General features: G+C 46.9%; 1 protein-coding gene across 1 annotated transcript in view; it reads left to right on the forward strand.

Annotated features, from left to right (window-relative positions):
- tanc2a (tetratricopeptide repeat, ankyrin repeat and coiled-coil containing 2a) overlaps nucleotides 1-16,416 on the forward strand; it is a 153,810-nt gene that overhangs the window by 60,251 nt on the left and 77,143 nt on the right. The window contains 1 exon segment of the mRNA XM_048246409.1: nucleotides 3,605-3,705. Coding sequence (XP_048102366.1) covers nucleotides 3,639-3,705 — 67 coding nt within the window. The 5' untranslated portion in view covers nucleotides 3,605-3,638.

Here is a 16,416-nt window from a genome sequence, read left to right on the forward strand (position 1 = left end):
CACAACTTTTTAAAGGCACCTAGCGCCTGATTAGATCCACAGACTAGACTGGGCACGCTCGCGCTCACGCTCAGGGTTTTATCACTAATGCCTCTGCCAACGATAAGACCCCAGCGCAGTGGGAAGCTGTGGAGATGAGGAACAGAAGGGGGGGCGGCAGCATGAGCTCAGAAACAGGTTAAAGCAACCAGTCGCTAAACCAAGTTACCCAATTAGCAGATGAAAATGGAACCGGTCAATCTGGGTCTGGTGGGTTGTGATTGGGACCGGTCTATCTGGGTCTGATTGGTTCTGATTGGAACCAGTCTGCCTGGGTCTGATGCTGATTTGGTGCAGAGTTGACCGGCTCTCTACTTTGTACTCTGAGACAAGAACAATTGTGCAGGATTGACTGAAAGGAAAACCATATGGGTGTTTAGCACAGTGTATAGTCTCATGCTGGTTCTCTATCAGAGAAGCTTGTGTTCTTACTAGACTTTATGAAATGCAGCATTGTGTTTGAGTTTGAGGGGAAACCGTGTCTCATGAAAAGACTGACGACAATACTGTCTGATGTAGACACCACCAGGCCTTGTTGGCTCTGTGGGGCTCTTTGTTGAGGTGGATTGGAACAGCCTTGGTGAGTGTGGCTTACCAGCAATATGTTTTTGTGTGTGCTTTCTTCCTTTTCAAAGAGAAGCGAGACAGGTTGTACTGTAGGAAGGAGGGGGAGAGAATCTGGTGGGTGGGGGTGATGAACAGACACAGAGGAGGCTTACAGGAGAGGTGGAAGGATGGAGAGAAAGATGGAGGGATGAGGACCAAGAGAGCCAGAAATGGTCAGAAAGAGTTAGAGATGAAGAGCGAGAGAGTGATGGAAAAAAGAGAGAGAGAGAGAGCTGGGGGTGTTGTTGGTTGAAGATTTGAGCCCCTGTCCCTGTTTCTAACCCTTGGACCCCCACTGCACTGCCACGTCACACTGCTGCAGGAAGGGGGACTTATGGTTGGGGGGGTCCTGGGTTTTGGGTTTGTGTTTTTAAAGGGGGGGGGGCCTTCCAGGAAGAAGCCAATAGAAGTCAAAGCAAGGCCACTGGAGGACAGAGAGAGGGAAGGAGGGAGGGAAGAAAGAAAGAAGACAGGGAAAAAAGACAAAGATGGACAGAGAACAGAAATGAATTTGAAGGAAAAAAAAAGATTTTGGCCACAGTGGCTGACAACTGAACTGAGAGGAAAACAGGGATGAGAGAGTGCGAGCGAGAGGGGAGAGGGAGAGAGAGACGAGGCTCCCACGGACTAGGTTTCTCCACACACCCCACCACCTGTAGTTTGCTCTCTTTTTATTCTCTCTCTCCCTCCCTCCACACTCTCGGTCTCTCTAACCTCGCTCTCCTTTTGTTGATGCTGTTTGGCGTTGGAGGCCACAGGCAGGAGAAGCCACAGGCCTCTGTGTCTCGCTGAGTCATGCCTCTCCTAACAGGGAACATATGTTACTACACACACACACACACACACACACACACACACACACACACAACCCCCACCACACACACACAACTCAACACAATAGCACGCAACACATCCAAACCGCTCACTCCAACACTCTGTCATACAGTTATGCCTGATTTGATTTGACATGGACAACAAGAGTAGTTGCCAGACACACTGATTTGTGAAAAAAAATTTTTTTTGCCTCCTTTTTGTCAGCGTTCTGTATAAGTCAAGATGACCTCACTTTATTGGGCTGAGCAAAAGGTGGTTTGGACTAAGAGGTAAACAAATAGACTGTCAGAGATCCGTGTGAAGGAACAAGAAGGACCTGTTTGTATTCACACAACTCTCTCTTTCTCTAAGTCTCTCACTCGTTCTCTTCCTCCCTCCATCTCTTTTTGTTCGGTATGATGACATTCTGGCAGTAATTACAGGGCCTTTGAAACGCTCGCAAGGCAGAAAAGCCTTAAGACTCATTCGCAAAATTCCCATCCATGGCGACAGCTGTGGCATTGTTGGAAAAGTGAATCCTGACAGACAGACACTAGACATGCACACAACGTACACACACACACACACACACACACACACACACACACACACACACACACACACACACACACACACACACATACATGTACGCACACACACACAAAACAGGAGTAGATTACCCAGGGTGCATTGCTTGACAATGGCACAGTGTTGAACACCAGACAGCCTTGGACAATGGTTTTGTTTGCTCAGGAGAAAAGAGGATGTTTTCTCCTCATTTTCTCCACCAGTTGCCAGTTGCTGTCTCTGTAGTTTAATCATCATATTGGCGTGATGGGGCTGAGAGGTAGAGAACATGACCTCGCTTAGCTTTCTCTGCTAAATGTATGTTTGCACAGTGTGTACTAAGTGCCAACGTGTGCTCAAACGTCTTTCAGATGTCTCTGAAGCAGTTGCACACAGAGGTTCTTTGCCATGCAAACATTAGTCAGGAGTCTGAAGCACTCACACTCTCTCTCTCTCTCTCTCTCTCTCTCTCTCACCCTCTCTCTCTCTTTCTTTCTTTCTTTCTCTCTCTCCCTCTTTCCAACTCATTCACTCATTCACACACACACGCGCGCGGACACACACACACACACACATACACACACACACACACACACACAGAGAGAGAGAGAGAGAGAGAGAGAGTTAAGAGGTCTCCTAAGAATAAAATGACAAAGAATGGTTTTATCACATGGATGGAAAGTTATTATGTCCACACCTGCACACACTCATACAGGCGTTCACACAGACTAAAACATCTACAGTAATGCACTCCATATTCATACTCACACATTTTATTTATACTGTACATGGTATTTTCGTTTATATATTTTTACACACACACACACACACACACACACACACACGTCATTAGACATTAGAGAAGTCCTTTGAACCTTGAAAGTGTGGACGCACCTCAGCAGAAGCAGCAGCCGCCGCCGCTGTCGCTCTGAAAACGAAAGAGCCAGTGCAGCGAGATGAGCTGAATTTCCAACGACTTTGCTGCTCTAATGAAGACGAGGGCTCCTCTAAGCCACGCTAGCCCTGAGAGGATTCCAACACTCCTCTTTCTGAGGCGACACTTTTGGGCACTGTGTGCACGTCATCACTGCAGAGCTATTCGCTCCAGACAGCCACAACAACCCAGGCCTCATTTGGCTGATTAAAACCACTGCACAGCACTGACTGACTCAATCCAATACAGATGGACTAGATCTGGCCTTGATTCTGCATAGATTTGTAGGACTAGAGTCATTTTTTGATGAGGTCAGCTCCGGGAGAGTAGAGTTCTGCCACATGTGGGCCGTATCAGGTCCGGACGCATGCCGGGGTTGGCTACTCTGTCTGTGCTCTCAAGGCCAGTGAGTGTTGAGGGTGCGCGGGGGCAGCCTGGCCGTCCTGGGGTGGGGAATGAGGAAGTGCTAAGCGTGTGATTGATGGGGAAGGGGCTGTCTGGCCCTCAGATAAAATGTTCATTTGGAATCTTGGTTCTGGGATTTATGCTGGTGACTAACCCTGGATTATGCCCCCCCCCCCCTCTCTCTCTCCCTCTCTCCCTCTCTCTCCCTCCCTCTCCCTCCCTCTCTCTCCCTCTCTGCAGATTTCTTCATAGCCCTGTACAGACTGGTGCAGTCATGTTCAGGAACAGCTTAAAAATGCTGCTTAGCGGCGGCAAGTCCAACCGCAAGAACCGGAATAGTGGTGAGTCCCGCTGTCACTGCCAATGAGCCTGTGTCTGTGTGTGTCTGCTAGATCAGTATGAAAGACCCCTAATGTGCAAGTGAAGACAGTGCTGTTTCTGTCTAAATATGTGTATGAGTGTGGATGTGTGTGTGTGTGTGTGTGTGTGTGTGAGAGAGAGAGAGAGAGAGAGAGAGAGAGAGAGAGAGAGAGAGAGAGAGAGAGAGACAGAGAGACAGACAGACAGACAGACAGACAGACAGACAGACAGACTAATGTGCATGGTTTCGGCTCTTAGCCTCTTCCAGGGATTTGCTACCCCTGAAGGAGATATTTTGATGAGGAAGCCCATGACAGCTTTACACACTCAGGCGCCATATTTCTTTCCTTGTCAGTATCTCTCCCTCTGTTTCACTCTTTCCCACATTCTCTCCTCTTCAGTTGACATGGAAACTTGTCCATACTCCTCTTCAGTAGACATGGAAACTTGTCCATACTCCTCTTCAGTAGACATGGTAACTTGTCCATACTCCTCTTCAGTAGACATGGAAACTTGTCCACACTCCTCCTTATACTCCTCTTTTCTCTTTTCTCTAGCTCCTCTCTCTTTTACCATATCTGTGTTTGTCCTCCATCTTTTTTCTGCCAGTTATACCTTTCTCTCTCTCTCTCTCTGTCCCCTACTTATGTCTTCAGTATTTCTTTTTTCCTCCTGTCGCTCTCTCTCTCTCTCTCTCTCCCCTCTCTCTCTCTCTCTCTCTCTCTCTCTCTCTCTCTCTCTCTCTCTCTCTCTCTCCCCCCACAGTGCTGTCAGTGTTATGTGTATGCATCTCCGCTGTACCAACAGCTCCTTTGTGACTGGTCACACCCACCCCTAACTGTTGACATTGGACCAAGCCGTCCTCCTCCTCCTCGTCCTCTTCTTTCCCAAACGGGCGTGACGCTCATTCACTTCCTAAACACTCTTGACTGGACCTGTAAGACAGGAAGTGAGCAGCAACAGCAGGCCCACGCCCCGCTGGCTTAACTCAGCTGTTGTCATGGCAGCCTGGGCCATCAAGATCCAATATGGAAGCTGAGACTGGGCTTCCTTTGGCCCTGATCTGGTGCCAACAACCTTCCATAATCACCTGCAATTTGGGGACTAACCCATTTTTTACTTCTGTTGGGACCTGTATGGTATTGCAGGCGTGTATGCTAGGGATGTGTGTGTTTATGTTTCCCCCCCACCTCTCTGGAGGAAGCGCTTTAGGTGTGTGTGTGTGTGTGTGTGTGTGTGTGTGTGTGTGTGTGTGTGTGTGTGTGTGTGTGTGTGTGTGTGTGTGTGTGTGTGTGTGTGTGTGTGTGTGTGTGTGTGAGTGAGAGAGTGTGTTTAGTGTGAGTTTAGCCACGCTGTTTACCAGTTTACCACTGACACTGACACTGTCTCAGTTTTCCTGGAAACGAACAGGAGCTGCATGGGTAAAAGTGTGACTCAGCAGACAAACAAGCTATTCAGCCTCACGTTTCCTGGAACCCACCCCCACCCCTGCATACAGCCCCACACAGACAGATACACACACACACACACACGCCTTTTGGATTTCACTAAATAATTATGGCTGCCTGCTCTCTGAGAGGCTGCGGGCTCTTGATTTATTTTGACACCCAAATGCTTGACCTTTTTGACTGCTCCTCATCTTCTCCACTTTACCGGGGAGTGAACTGTAAGGGAGGAAAAAGCCCTCTCTCACACACTTGATAACACTTTCCAAACACTCCAAACTCCAGAAAATTTAAAATTAAGATAAGGGATAATGCACTTCATGTGCTGAGATGGTACCGTTTTTTTTTTTTCCTTGTCTGAAGGAAGTCAGATCTCTCCAGGGTTTTTTTGTGCGTTGAGCGGGCTACTGTATGTGAGGCTGACAGCGGCGGGGCAGGAGGGGTTGAAGGAAAGAAATCGAGCGACAGAAGATTTAATGATAAATTTCACGGTCTGCTGGCAGCTGTGCCGACTGTGTGACAGAGACGGGCTGACTGAATGTTCACCTGGACCTCATCCGGCCCTCATCTGGGCCGAGTTCCCCTCCAGGGTTGACTTTTATCACGAGTGCCAGCCGCGGTTGACTCCCTGCCCAGGCCTGGCACCAAGATGGGCCCTTCTCTCCTTCCCGTCTCCCTGTGGGCCTAGAGATTTGATAAGGCACAAAAGCACAAAACTCACCCCACCGCCAGCTGGGTTGGCCACAAGCCCAACAACTTCATGTCCTCTTCCTGTGCCACACTGGAATGGTGTCTCACTTTGATGATGTCACAAGAAACAGGAATGTGTTTAAATACCTGTAGAGACGGTTGAGAAATGTATATTAAGGATCTTTTATACCTGTTTTAAGTACCCATATCGGCCGTACCATTATGAAAAGGCAAAGCTTAGCTGAACCTGGACCAACATTTGGCTGGAATCAGTACTAGGGTAGATTTCTGACATTTGCTATCGAGTGTGGTTGCCTTGCTGGGGGACATGACAGGAGCGGAAGGAGTGATGCAAATGCAGAGCTCATCGCACATGTTAGTGGTAAATTAAACCCGGGCAGCCAGTGACTTCCTGGGCGCACATGAAGGATCGTGCCCCGTGGTGGAAAGCATATGTCGTTGGTGCGATTTGATGGTTAGCCTGTAGACCCTCTCAGCCTTCGTGAGCGGAATGAAAACAGGTTGCGAGGATCGCCGGATGCACTGTGCCAATGTGCTTTGTATCGCAAAGCAAGCAGACAAAGCAAAAACAGTGGAAAAAAATCTCACCTCTGCCTACAGAGACTGCCGTAAACATTCATGGCATGTCATAACACAAGTCGATCAAGCCCAGTGTGTTGTTTCAGAGCAACGCTCAACAGTTCCTGTACTCACAGGAACACTGTGCACACATCCTGCCCAGGCTCATTTGCAGTTGTGAATTTAATTAGTCAAAAGAAGTTGAGTAATTATTTGGATAGCTTGTTATGAGACTCCAGTGTTCTGACAGGTAGTGGTGGAGGAGGGCCTACTCTGTTCGCATCCCTGAGGGGCCTCCCGTCTCAAGTCTTTCATCCATCTCTAGCATCCCCAGCTGCGTAGCTTTCAGCAGACTTCTTCAGCTGGAGACTGATTTGTGCAGAAATATCTCTGCAGTTTTGGCCCTGTGTGTGTGTGTGTTTGTGTGTGTGTGTGTGTGTTTGTGTGTGTGTGGGCAGTGTGTGTGTGTGGGCAGTGTGTGTGTGTGGGCAGTGTGTGTGTGTGTGCAGTGTGTGTGTGTGTGTGTGTGTGTGTGTGTGTGTGTGTGTGTGTTTTGTAGGGCACTGAATACATTGTAATGTGAATATTTAGCATATTTAGCCCAGGTGGCACTGCACTGGTGCCTGAATGCCGTAACCCACATTACGGGGCCGGGGCAGGCTAATGGTCTTCCACTGTAGCTGTACGCTTGGTGAGGCAAGCCAGGATGTGTGTGGACAGAGGATGGAGGGTATAGAGTGACTACGGCTCTTGCTAGTGTGAGTGGATGTAGGCCAGACTCACGATTGCTGGCTTTGACTGATTCAGCTGTGCTGTCCCAATCCAATCATGTTTTAAAAGTCAAAGTCAAACTCAAAGTCAGCTTTATTGTCAATTTCTTCACATGTTCCAGACATACAAAGAGATCGAAATTACGTTTCTCACTATCCCACGGTGAAGACAAGACATATTTTACCAATTTAAGTCCACAGACAAACATAACATTCAAGTAAACAAAAAAAGTAAGTAAATAAGTAAATAAGAGGGCACATATAATAATGAAAAAATAAGAGCAGCAAAATTTGGTTGAAATTGTGCATAGACAGTCAATAAAATACTAGTGCAAAGTCAGGCCAATAAAAGGCTTGGGTAGTTCTGTTTGACTTAAGTAATAAAGAAAGTGGCATAGTGGTGCAAGGGAGCAGGCAAGCAGGACCAATCAGGCCCCCTGCCACAGATTACGTAACGGAGTTGTGTGTATCCAGAAAACAGGGGATTAGGTTTAAATTATGCTTTTGGGTTTGCATCATTTTCAGTGATTTGTGCAGAGTCAGCTTCATGTATGCTTATGTGGGCATTTTATGGACAAATTGAATAGTTTGTGTTTTATTGAGTGGGTGCACAGCAATGTGAAAGGAAAATTAAATCAGCAAAGCTTTGTATACCTGTTCAGCAGATTATGCATGGAGTAAATGGAAATGCATTTGAGTCTGCAGACACAGAATAGGCTCCATTGAAGAATTAATATGCTCTTTCTGAACACCATATCGCACCTGTTCATGAGACGGATATTGGAGGTCCACTAGGCTAATAAGTTTGACTTCAACATTTATTTAAAATAAATGAATATGTGAAAATGTGATAATTAATGGCTATTGAAAGGTCTCTCTCAGGCCTACCATCACTTTATCTTGTTTGACAGTGAGTGTACATTTCACTTCCTCCCCATCTCTTATCTTATCTCTCTTTCCTCTCTCTCTGTTCTTTTCCCTTTCTTGTCTTCCCTGTTCTCTGCCTTCTACTGATCATCTCTCTCTCTCTCTCTCTCTCTCTCTCTCTCTCTCTCTCTCTGTCTCTCCCCTCTCTCTCTTGTAATTTCTTCTCTTCATCTCAGCCCATCCTCTCTCCCTTCATTACTCCTCTCCATCCCAGTTCAGTTTTTCACTCCCTATCTTCTTTCCATTCATCTTCCTGTCCCTTTCTTCTCTTCCCTCCCTGTGTCTTTCTTTATGCTCTCCTTTCTCTTGTTCTTTCACTTGCTCCCCCTATATTTTTGTCTCTTTGTCCTCTCTCTCTCTCTCTCTCTCTCTCTCTCTTTATCTATCTATCTGCTGTCCTCATCCTTTTTTCCCATTTATTTCCTGTTCTCCCTACCTGTTCTAATTCCCCTGTTCCATGGATACCAGTATTGTGGGTGCTGTGGAGCTTGCGTGCCCCCACAGTCTCATTATAAAGCCTGTAGGCTGATATACAGGCTATATTATATATATGCTAATATTCAGGCTTTTATGAACATGGGACTATAAAATCCCTCAGTCATTTTTTTGTGGCTTCTCTTCTCTTCGTTTCTCTTTCACTCCTTTCTACTTTTTTTCTTTGTTCTCTCCATCTCTATTTCTCTCTGCTCTTTACAGTTTTCTTTTACCTCTCTGCTGCCCTTTCTCCACCTCCTTTCCTCTCTATCTGTCCTCTCCTCTCATCTCTCCCCACACCATCTTCCCTCATGTCTTGCTCCCTCCATGCTCCATCTCCTTGCCCTTGTCCCGCTGATGGCCGTTGGCCTGATGCCGGACACAGCGCAGGACTCGATGCCAGATGGGCTCTGTTAATCTGGAGGACGGAGAGCTACATCCACCCCTCCCCATCTCCCCCTCCTCTTCTCCTCCTCCTCCTCCTGCTCTTCTCCCCTTCTCTCAAACTCCACTCGCTCTGCGCCCTCATTCAATCTTCAGCCCCCCTTTGGCTATAGAAAGCATCCCTGGAGCTCTTCCAGAGAGAGAGAGAGATGGAGGAGGGAAATAAAAATGGATAGAGAGAGATGAGGGAAGAGGGAGAGAATGAGAGGAGAGGATCAAAAGCAAGAACACGCTGCGGTGCTCAGCTGGAAAACGTCAAACCCCCACCACCCCCCTTCTCTTTCTTCATCTCCAGTGCACCTCCCTCCTCCTCTGTGCCCCAATCTCCCTGGTGACTGTGTGTGCATCCCCTTCTCCGTGTGATCAGAGGCACAGTCAAACAGAATAACGGGTGACACTGTCAGGATTATGGGATATGGATACACCCTCCTTGAAGTCAGGAACGGATTATATTCCCGAGTGACATTCCCTAATAAGACATGCTTTGTTTTCAGTCCCAGGAGTTCAAGGACAAAAGGGGAAGACCACAGCGGGACCTCCGCCCATCAAGGACAAATCACATTCCCCTAAACCACACTTGTTAACCCCAATTAAACAACTCAAACGGCTCCATCACTGACTTATTTCTGCCCCCTACCTACCACCATCTTAGTTGCTTGCTGCTGCTGCCTCTCGCTCTCTTTAATAGATATTCAAGAGACGGAACCCCCTTAAGGCTAATGCATCCTAGAGAAGGGTTTGTCCTTGAGTTCCTGACGTTAGTTTGTTGTTATGAACGGGAATAGAAACACTCTCTGATACCCTAAAGATAAATTATACTGCTGCTTTGTCTGGAGGGGTGTGTTTGCTGCACCTCCTGCCTCCAGTGTCATCTGGTGGAGAGCCTTTTGCATCTGCAGTGGTACCCCTTTCATAACCATCCGCCTAACCATTCAATGTTGATTTTGTTCTTATTCCCCAGCTCATTTATCCTGATGCCCCATTATGTATGTTCAAGGGGAGAAACCTTTAAGACCAATCCAACTTAGCTTTAATTAGAGAGAGGGAAAGTATTTGCTTGTGAGCACAAAAATTTGCAGGTATGCTTCTTGTAGGTGTCTTATAAACCAGCTATCAGGTCGTAATAACCTAATGGTACTACATTAATCTTTATGATGGAAAAGGGTGTCCAGGGCACGGTCACCTTCTGTGGATGTGTCTGATTGGCGATGAGTGCTGATGAGTGTGAGAGGAAGTGAAAGTGCTTGTGAGGCCTGAGGACGGTGACGTGGAACCTCCATCCTGGATCCACTCTGCTCCACTCAGCATTCAGCCAAGGAAGGAAGTGACTCATTTGTCCAGTAGCTCTTCCAGGCCGTCCATCGCTAGCTGCCCGTTGCACAGGCCTCGGAATACTGGAGGAGTTTACACCAAAACAGATGACCCGCAAGCCTAGCAACTGTCACTTTGCCTGGCCGACGTGGTCGCTGGAATGGACCAGGTCCTGGTCCGTGTCAGCGCAGAGCTGTGCCCATTCTAGCTGCCAGACAGATCTATGTTCCATCTGCCAAACCTGCTCTATGTTGGGGCCAGTTCTGATGCAGAGTTGGCAGAGTTTTTCCACGTCACCTTTCACTCTGGTCAAACCAAATCCAGCTCCTCACTGCAAATGTGAACATGCTTCAGCTACTAAAGTACATAAGATAAGAGTACATACCTATTATTTATTTTAATACTTTATGCTCTAAACAAAGCACCCATTTTCTAAATCACTTGTTGCCACAGGTATCTCAGACCTTTGCATTCTTACATTTTGAGACAGTTTTAAATGTCCTACTTTCACCACATGTTGAGTGATGGCTCACTTGAGCCAATGATGCTAAGGAATGTGAGGGTTTTGGCTGCACTTTACGGCCTATGTGCATATTATGTAGGTCACCAGTGTGTAGTTATGGATGAGGAGATTGGCTCAAACTGCAAGGTGACTCATTTTTTTTTATTGCTGGCCGATACAGTCAGTGAATGGCTTTTATCCATCTTCCGTGTGCAACAAGATGAGGGATGTCTACTGATGGCACACCTGCCCATATAAAAACACGGTTCATTTTAGTCAACTTTTAAATATACTTTCTTTAACCAGAATAGATGGCAGGTTTATAATTTACCTTCAGACTGACTTTGGATGCATACTTACACCTACTTAAGTGAGTCTGCACAAGTATCAAATTGGAACACTCCTTGCACACCCCATGAGCTTCAAGGGTTTAAGGTTTTTAAACGTCTTTAAAAAGAATGGCTTCAAATAAGCACCCTTAACTTAAAACTACAGGACTCTTGATCGGTCCTCCTGGCTTGTCTGTTCATCAAAATTAGAGTCAGTGATATATTTAACATGCCACAACCTCCTCCCTCACACCTCATGGAACACATCAGCCACCTGCACCACTGGCCCACAGCTGCATACGCCACTTTAAGTCAGACGATCTACCTCCCTCTGCAGTGACGGCTACGGTTATCTTGCGTTTTCAACCCTTGGCTTCACCTCTCCTTGAACATGAATAGTTTTTGTCTGTAAGCTGACAAGTAAGAAGCTTCGTGACTTTTCTGGCATAAATGTGATCTTCTCCAGATGCAAACTGCACAGTTAAAACTACACCTCAACCTTGCAGTTGTTCACCTCCAAAGATACATCGCTGGTGTAGCTGCTTGGAAAGAGGGGAGGACTGGTGTCACCTGCCAAACCTGATTTGAATGAGATTGATTAATACCACAGAAAAGGTCACAGGCTAACACAGACACAGTTTAAAAGCTCCTCTAGTCATTTGCTTCTTGCTTTTGTCTCGGAACTCAAGTAAAGCGAGTCAGATTACTTTGTTATCTTAGATTAGATTGTAGCTGTTTGTGGTGCCCAATTGGAGTATGGGCGTGATAACATCCATCCACCATTGAAATCACACATTTTCTAATGACAGTAATTCTTTTTTAGTGCTGTTCATATGGCAGATAGCTTATGGCATGCTGGCATGGATATTTCATCTTCATTTATTGTGAATGTTTTGCATTACTAAGCTGCCTAAAGCAACCACATAAACAGAGATCTTATCAAACACACCTGTAAGATTACACAATATTTTTGTAATCTCACAGGTGTTTGATAAGATCTCGTCCTGGGCTGACCTTGAACCGCTCGAGTCTTGTACCACTTCAGTCTGATCAACGTTCCGCTATCGTCATTTCATTCTCATGTTCTCATATACAGTATCTCCCATCGTTCACAATAATGTGTCACTGGGGAATTTGGTCTCGGGCCAAAAGTTGGTGGAAGGAGACTGTTGTGGTTTTAGGCTTTGCCCCTCCCCTTGCTTGCCAGTTCGCTTCCTGGCTGTGGGAAGAGTCTGAGCGCTGGAGGGTGGCAGGCGATTACATTGGCAGTGACACTTGAATAGGGTGGCTGGGCAGATGCCACGCTTGTGGCTGGCGTCCGTGACGGTGAGGCTTGGCTTACAGTGCTGTAAATAGACGTGTTCAGAAGTTGAGTGCTGCCGGTTGATCAAAGCTGACCCCCATGGAGTGATGTATGTCTGCATGTCTGTGTATGGGTGAACCTGTGTGTCTTGCAGAGTGTTTCTGGATTGGAGTATCTGTGTACGTGTCTTTTAAATAGATAAGGTCTAGAGGTGTTCTTGTATCCAAACCTGTTACTATTACGTTGACATCCATTGCACATCTATCTATCAGTCAGCCTCTATGTTCTATCCATCTATCTCTCCCACTATGTTCTATCCACCTAGTGTATCTCTCCCTCCTCCCCCTCTCTGTTTCTGTCGGAGGGCATGTTGGAGAGCTGGTACTTCTGTGGGAGAGTGAGGGGGTTGTACAGAACACAACACGGCGAGAGGAATGAGAGGTGAACTAAATCTGTTCCGAGAAAGAGAGAGAGATGGGCAGAGAGGAATGGAGGGAGGGTGCTGAATAGCTTTTACTGAAAGAGAGAGAGAGAGAGGGAGGGAGAGAGAGATAGATAGAGAGAGAGAGGGAAAGAGGAGGAGGAGGGCGAGTCTGTCCGCCTCGCTTCTGTGAGAACAGCAAGTGTGTGTGTGTTTGTGTGTGTGTGTGTGTGTGTGTGTGTGTGTGTGTGTGTGTGTGTGTGTGTGTGTGTGTGTGTGTGTGAGGGAGCGTTCAAGTGAGGAGGTGCGATCGCGCATGCGCCAGTACCTGGCACTTGCCTTCAGCATTGCAGAGAGCCCCTCACTCTGTCGTTTCAGCACCTCTCTATCCATCTCTCCTCTCCTCCCCTCGCTGCTCTGCCTCTCTCTCTCCTCCACTGTCTCCATCCGTGTGTGAGAGTGTGTGTACGTGTGTTCCTGAACTCCGTCTCTCTGCCTCTGATGCGTGTCTTGAGAGGTTTACCATGCAGCAGGATTTTACCAGTTGGACAGCGGGACTCTCTCTTACTGAGGTGAGCTGCACCTAACTTTACACCAGTGAGCCGGAGAGGACCGGGTGTGTGTGTGTGTGTGTGTGTGTGTGTGTGTGTGTGTGTGTGTGTGTTTGTTTGGGATATTTATGTGAGGTATTTTCCTCCAAATTGTGAAGGTAGGAACATTGTACAATATTCAGAATGTAGAAATGTGTTCTCTCTCTATTTATCTCGTTCTCTCTCTTTTTCTCTCTATTTCTCTCTCTTTTTCTCTCTATCTCTATCCCTCTCGCTCTCTCTTTCTCTGTATTTCTATATCTATCCCTCTCTCTCTCTGACCTCGCATTTGGGGTGTTTTTCCCTCGTCCCCATCTGTGGTTGCCATAGCGCAGTCTGTTCTGCAGCTGAGTTATTGTAGTAACTGCTTGTTCCAGATTGCGTGTGCGTGTGCGCGTGCGTATGGGTGTGTGTGTGTGTGTGTGTGTGTGTGTGTGTGTGTAAATGCCAGATTTTAGTTGTTGGATTGTGTGCACCAGATTGTAGCGACAGTAATGTGCAATTTGTTTGTGTGTGTGTGTGTGTGTGTGTGTGTGTGTGTGTGTGTGTGTGTGTCTTGAGCTTTATTACCACAGAGGATTCCTTATGATAAACGACAAGGAGATTCTGACACCCACATAGTTCTAAATCCATTGACACACACACACACAGAGAAACATGGGACATAGCCATGCATACTCTCACAATTTACACTACACGAAGGCACACACATGAACACACACTTTCTCCTCATACACGTACACACACACATCAAACCATCTCAGCATTCTTCGCCCACACTCTACTCTCAAAGGAGGGATTGAGGAAGATAGATAGATAGAGAAAGAGGGAGAGAGAGAGAGAGAGAAAAGAACTAGCAAAAGAGATACACAGAGAGGAAGAGAGAGATACTGAAATAGAAAGAGGGATGTAGAGAGAAATGAGAGAGATGTAGAGGAAGAGAAGAAAAACCAAGAGAAAGTGAATGTGTGTGTGTGTGTGTGTGTGTGTGTGTGTGGGGGAATGGAAAAGGGAGTGAGTTTGAGGGAGGTGAAGAGGAGGAAGAGAAAGAGAGATGAGCGAGGGACTGTGAATCAGTAGAACTCGGGCTGCTAAAGCAGGGTCTAGGGATTGCTATGAGTTTATCATTTGGAGGTGCTGTGTCTGTGCATGTGTGTGCGTACGTGTGTGAGCGTGTTGTACATGTCTCCGTGTGTGTGCGCTTGTGTGTGGGCTGCCAGTGGATGGTTGGTTTGCAGGGGTTAGGGATGCCTCAGTGAGACTGTGTAACAGAGTGATGATGTAACTAGTGACACTAAAAATCACCACACACCAGACTCACACCTCTCTCAATTGTTTCATGTCACATTGTGTGTGTGTGTGTGTGTCTGTGTGTGTGTGATGGTGCTGGGTGGGGTCCCACAGTGCCTTTGTCTTTCTCTCTCTCCCTCTCTCCATCTCTATGTTTACAGTGCAATAATTTGTAAATTTAACATATTATGCCCAAACCCTTCAATCTGCTCCTTTCTCCATTCCTCATTCTATCTCTCTCTCTCTCTCTCTCTCTCTCTCTCTCTCTCTCTCTCTCTCTCTCTCCCCCCCAGTCTCTCTCCTCTGTGTGTGTGTGTGTGTGTGTGAGTGTGTCGTTCGCACAGCTTGTGCTAAGTTGTGCTGACACAGGCGTAATTATGGGATTTATCATCCTGCTGTTGCTAGTCAGACTACAGACAAGTCAAGTACAGAACAAGAGCACCGATCCCGCCCCAATGGCACACACACACACACACACACACACACACACACACACACACCACACACACACACCATACACATACAGTACAACATTGAGATACACAGTTTATGTATGTCCATGGATCGGAGTCCTGTCTGTATTTGGTTGCTTACTTTGTATAACATACGTAGCTCTCACATGTTGATATTAACCAGGACTTGTTTTTACAGTGGACACTAAATCCAGTCTTAGATATTTCTGATCAGTATCAACCAAGAGATTTGTTAACACAAATCGTTGAAATAATGTTGAGGAACAGGGTCTATGTTTTCAGTGTCGCTCCACTTGGGGAAATATTGTGTTGTTCTTGGACAAGAAGCAAGATGGGACTTCCAAACTTCACGTCATGCCCTCTAGCTGAACCAACTCCCGAAGGTAAACAGCGCAGCAGGCCAGGTTTCTACCAGAGCCAACAGGAAGCCTGCCTCAGCTAGGCTCGTTAGCCTCCACCACGTAGCATTAGCACTGTGACCGTCCAGGAGGTCAGAGTTCAGCAGAAGGCCTCTGGCAGCTGGATATAGGCAGTACTCTCCTGTAGTCTCCTGTATGTCTGGTTAGCTGTGGCAGCACAACTTCATTTTAATGTGCATTTATGAACAATGGCCTCTAGCTTTTAGTTTAGTTCACTTTGGGTTGCACTCAAAAAACAAACAGATGTGCTATATGAATAAAGACTTATTTACTTTAGTTGGCTTCACTGCACTCTGCCCAAAATGCTGTTTATTATTGCATGGTGTAATGCAGTTTTAATCAGCCCTATGTAACTGATCTAGGTGCAATCTGACATTCCCATATTGTAGCCGAGTAGCTGGCTCCTGGTCTGGTACAGAGGCTCAGAACCGCATCGGGGCCGCATTTGGGGCCAGACCTGTGTTTGGTGTGGTCTGCTGAGCTGTGCGGTCAGCGATGGAGGAGGGCAGGCGTGCTCATGCCACCTGCAGTCGTAACTCTTCTCTCCAGCCTCCTCAGACAGCTCCTGGCCACCCTGATCAATAATTAATCAACAGGTTAAGCTGGGGAGCGCTGCAGCACACTGTGTGTGTGTGTGTGTGTGTGTGAGTATGTGTGTGCGTATGCCTGTGTGTGTATCTGATGTTAGGTAGTGCCAGATGAGCATAATGCCACTATGTTTTAGT

The sequence above is a fragment of the Alosa alosa genome, chromosome 6 (genome assembly GCF_017589495.1).
Source record: "Alosa alosa isolate M-15738 ecotype Scorff River chromosome 6, AALO_Geno_1.1, whole genome shotgun sequence".
In the NCBI taxonomy this organism is placed as follows: domain Eukaryota; kingdom Metazoa; phylum Chordata; class Actinopteri; order Clupeiformes; family Clupeidae; genus Alosa; species Alosa alosa.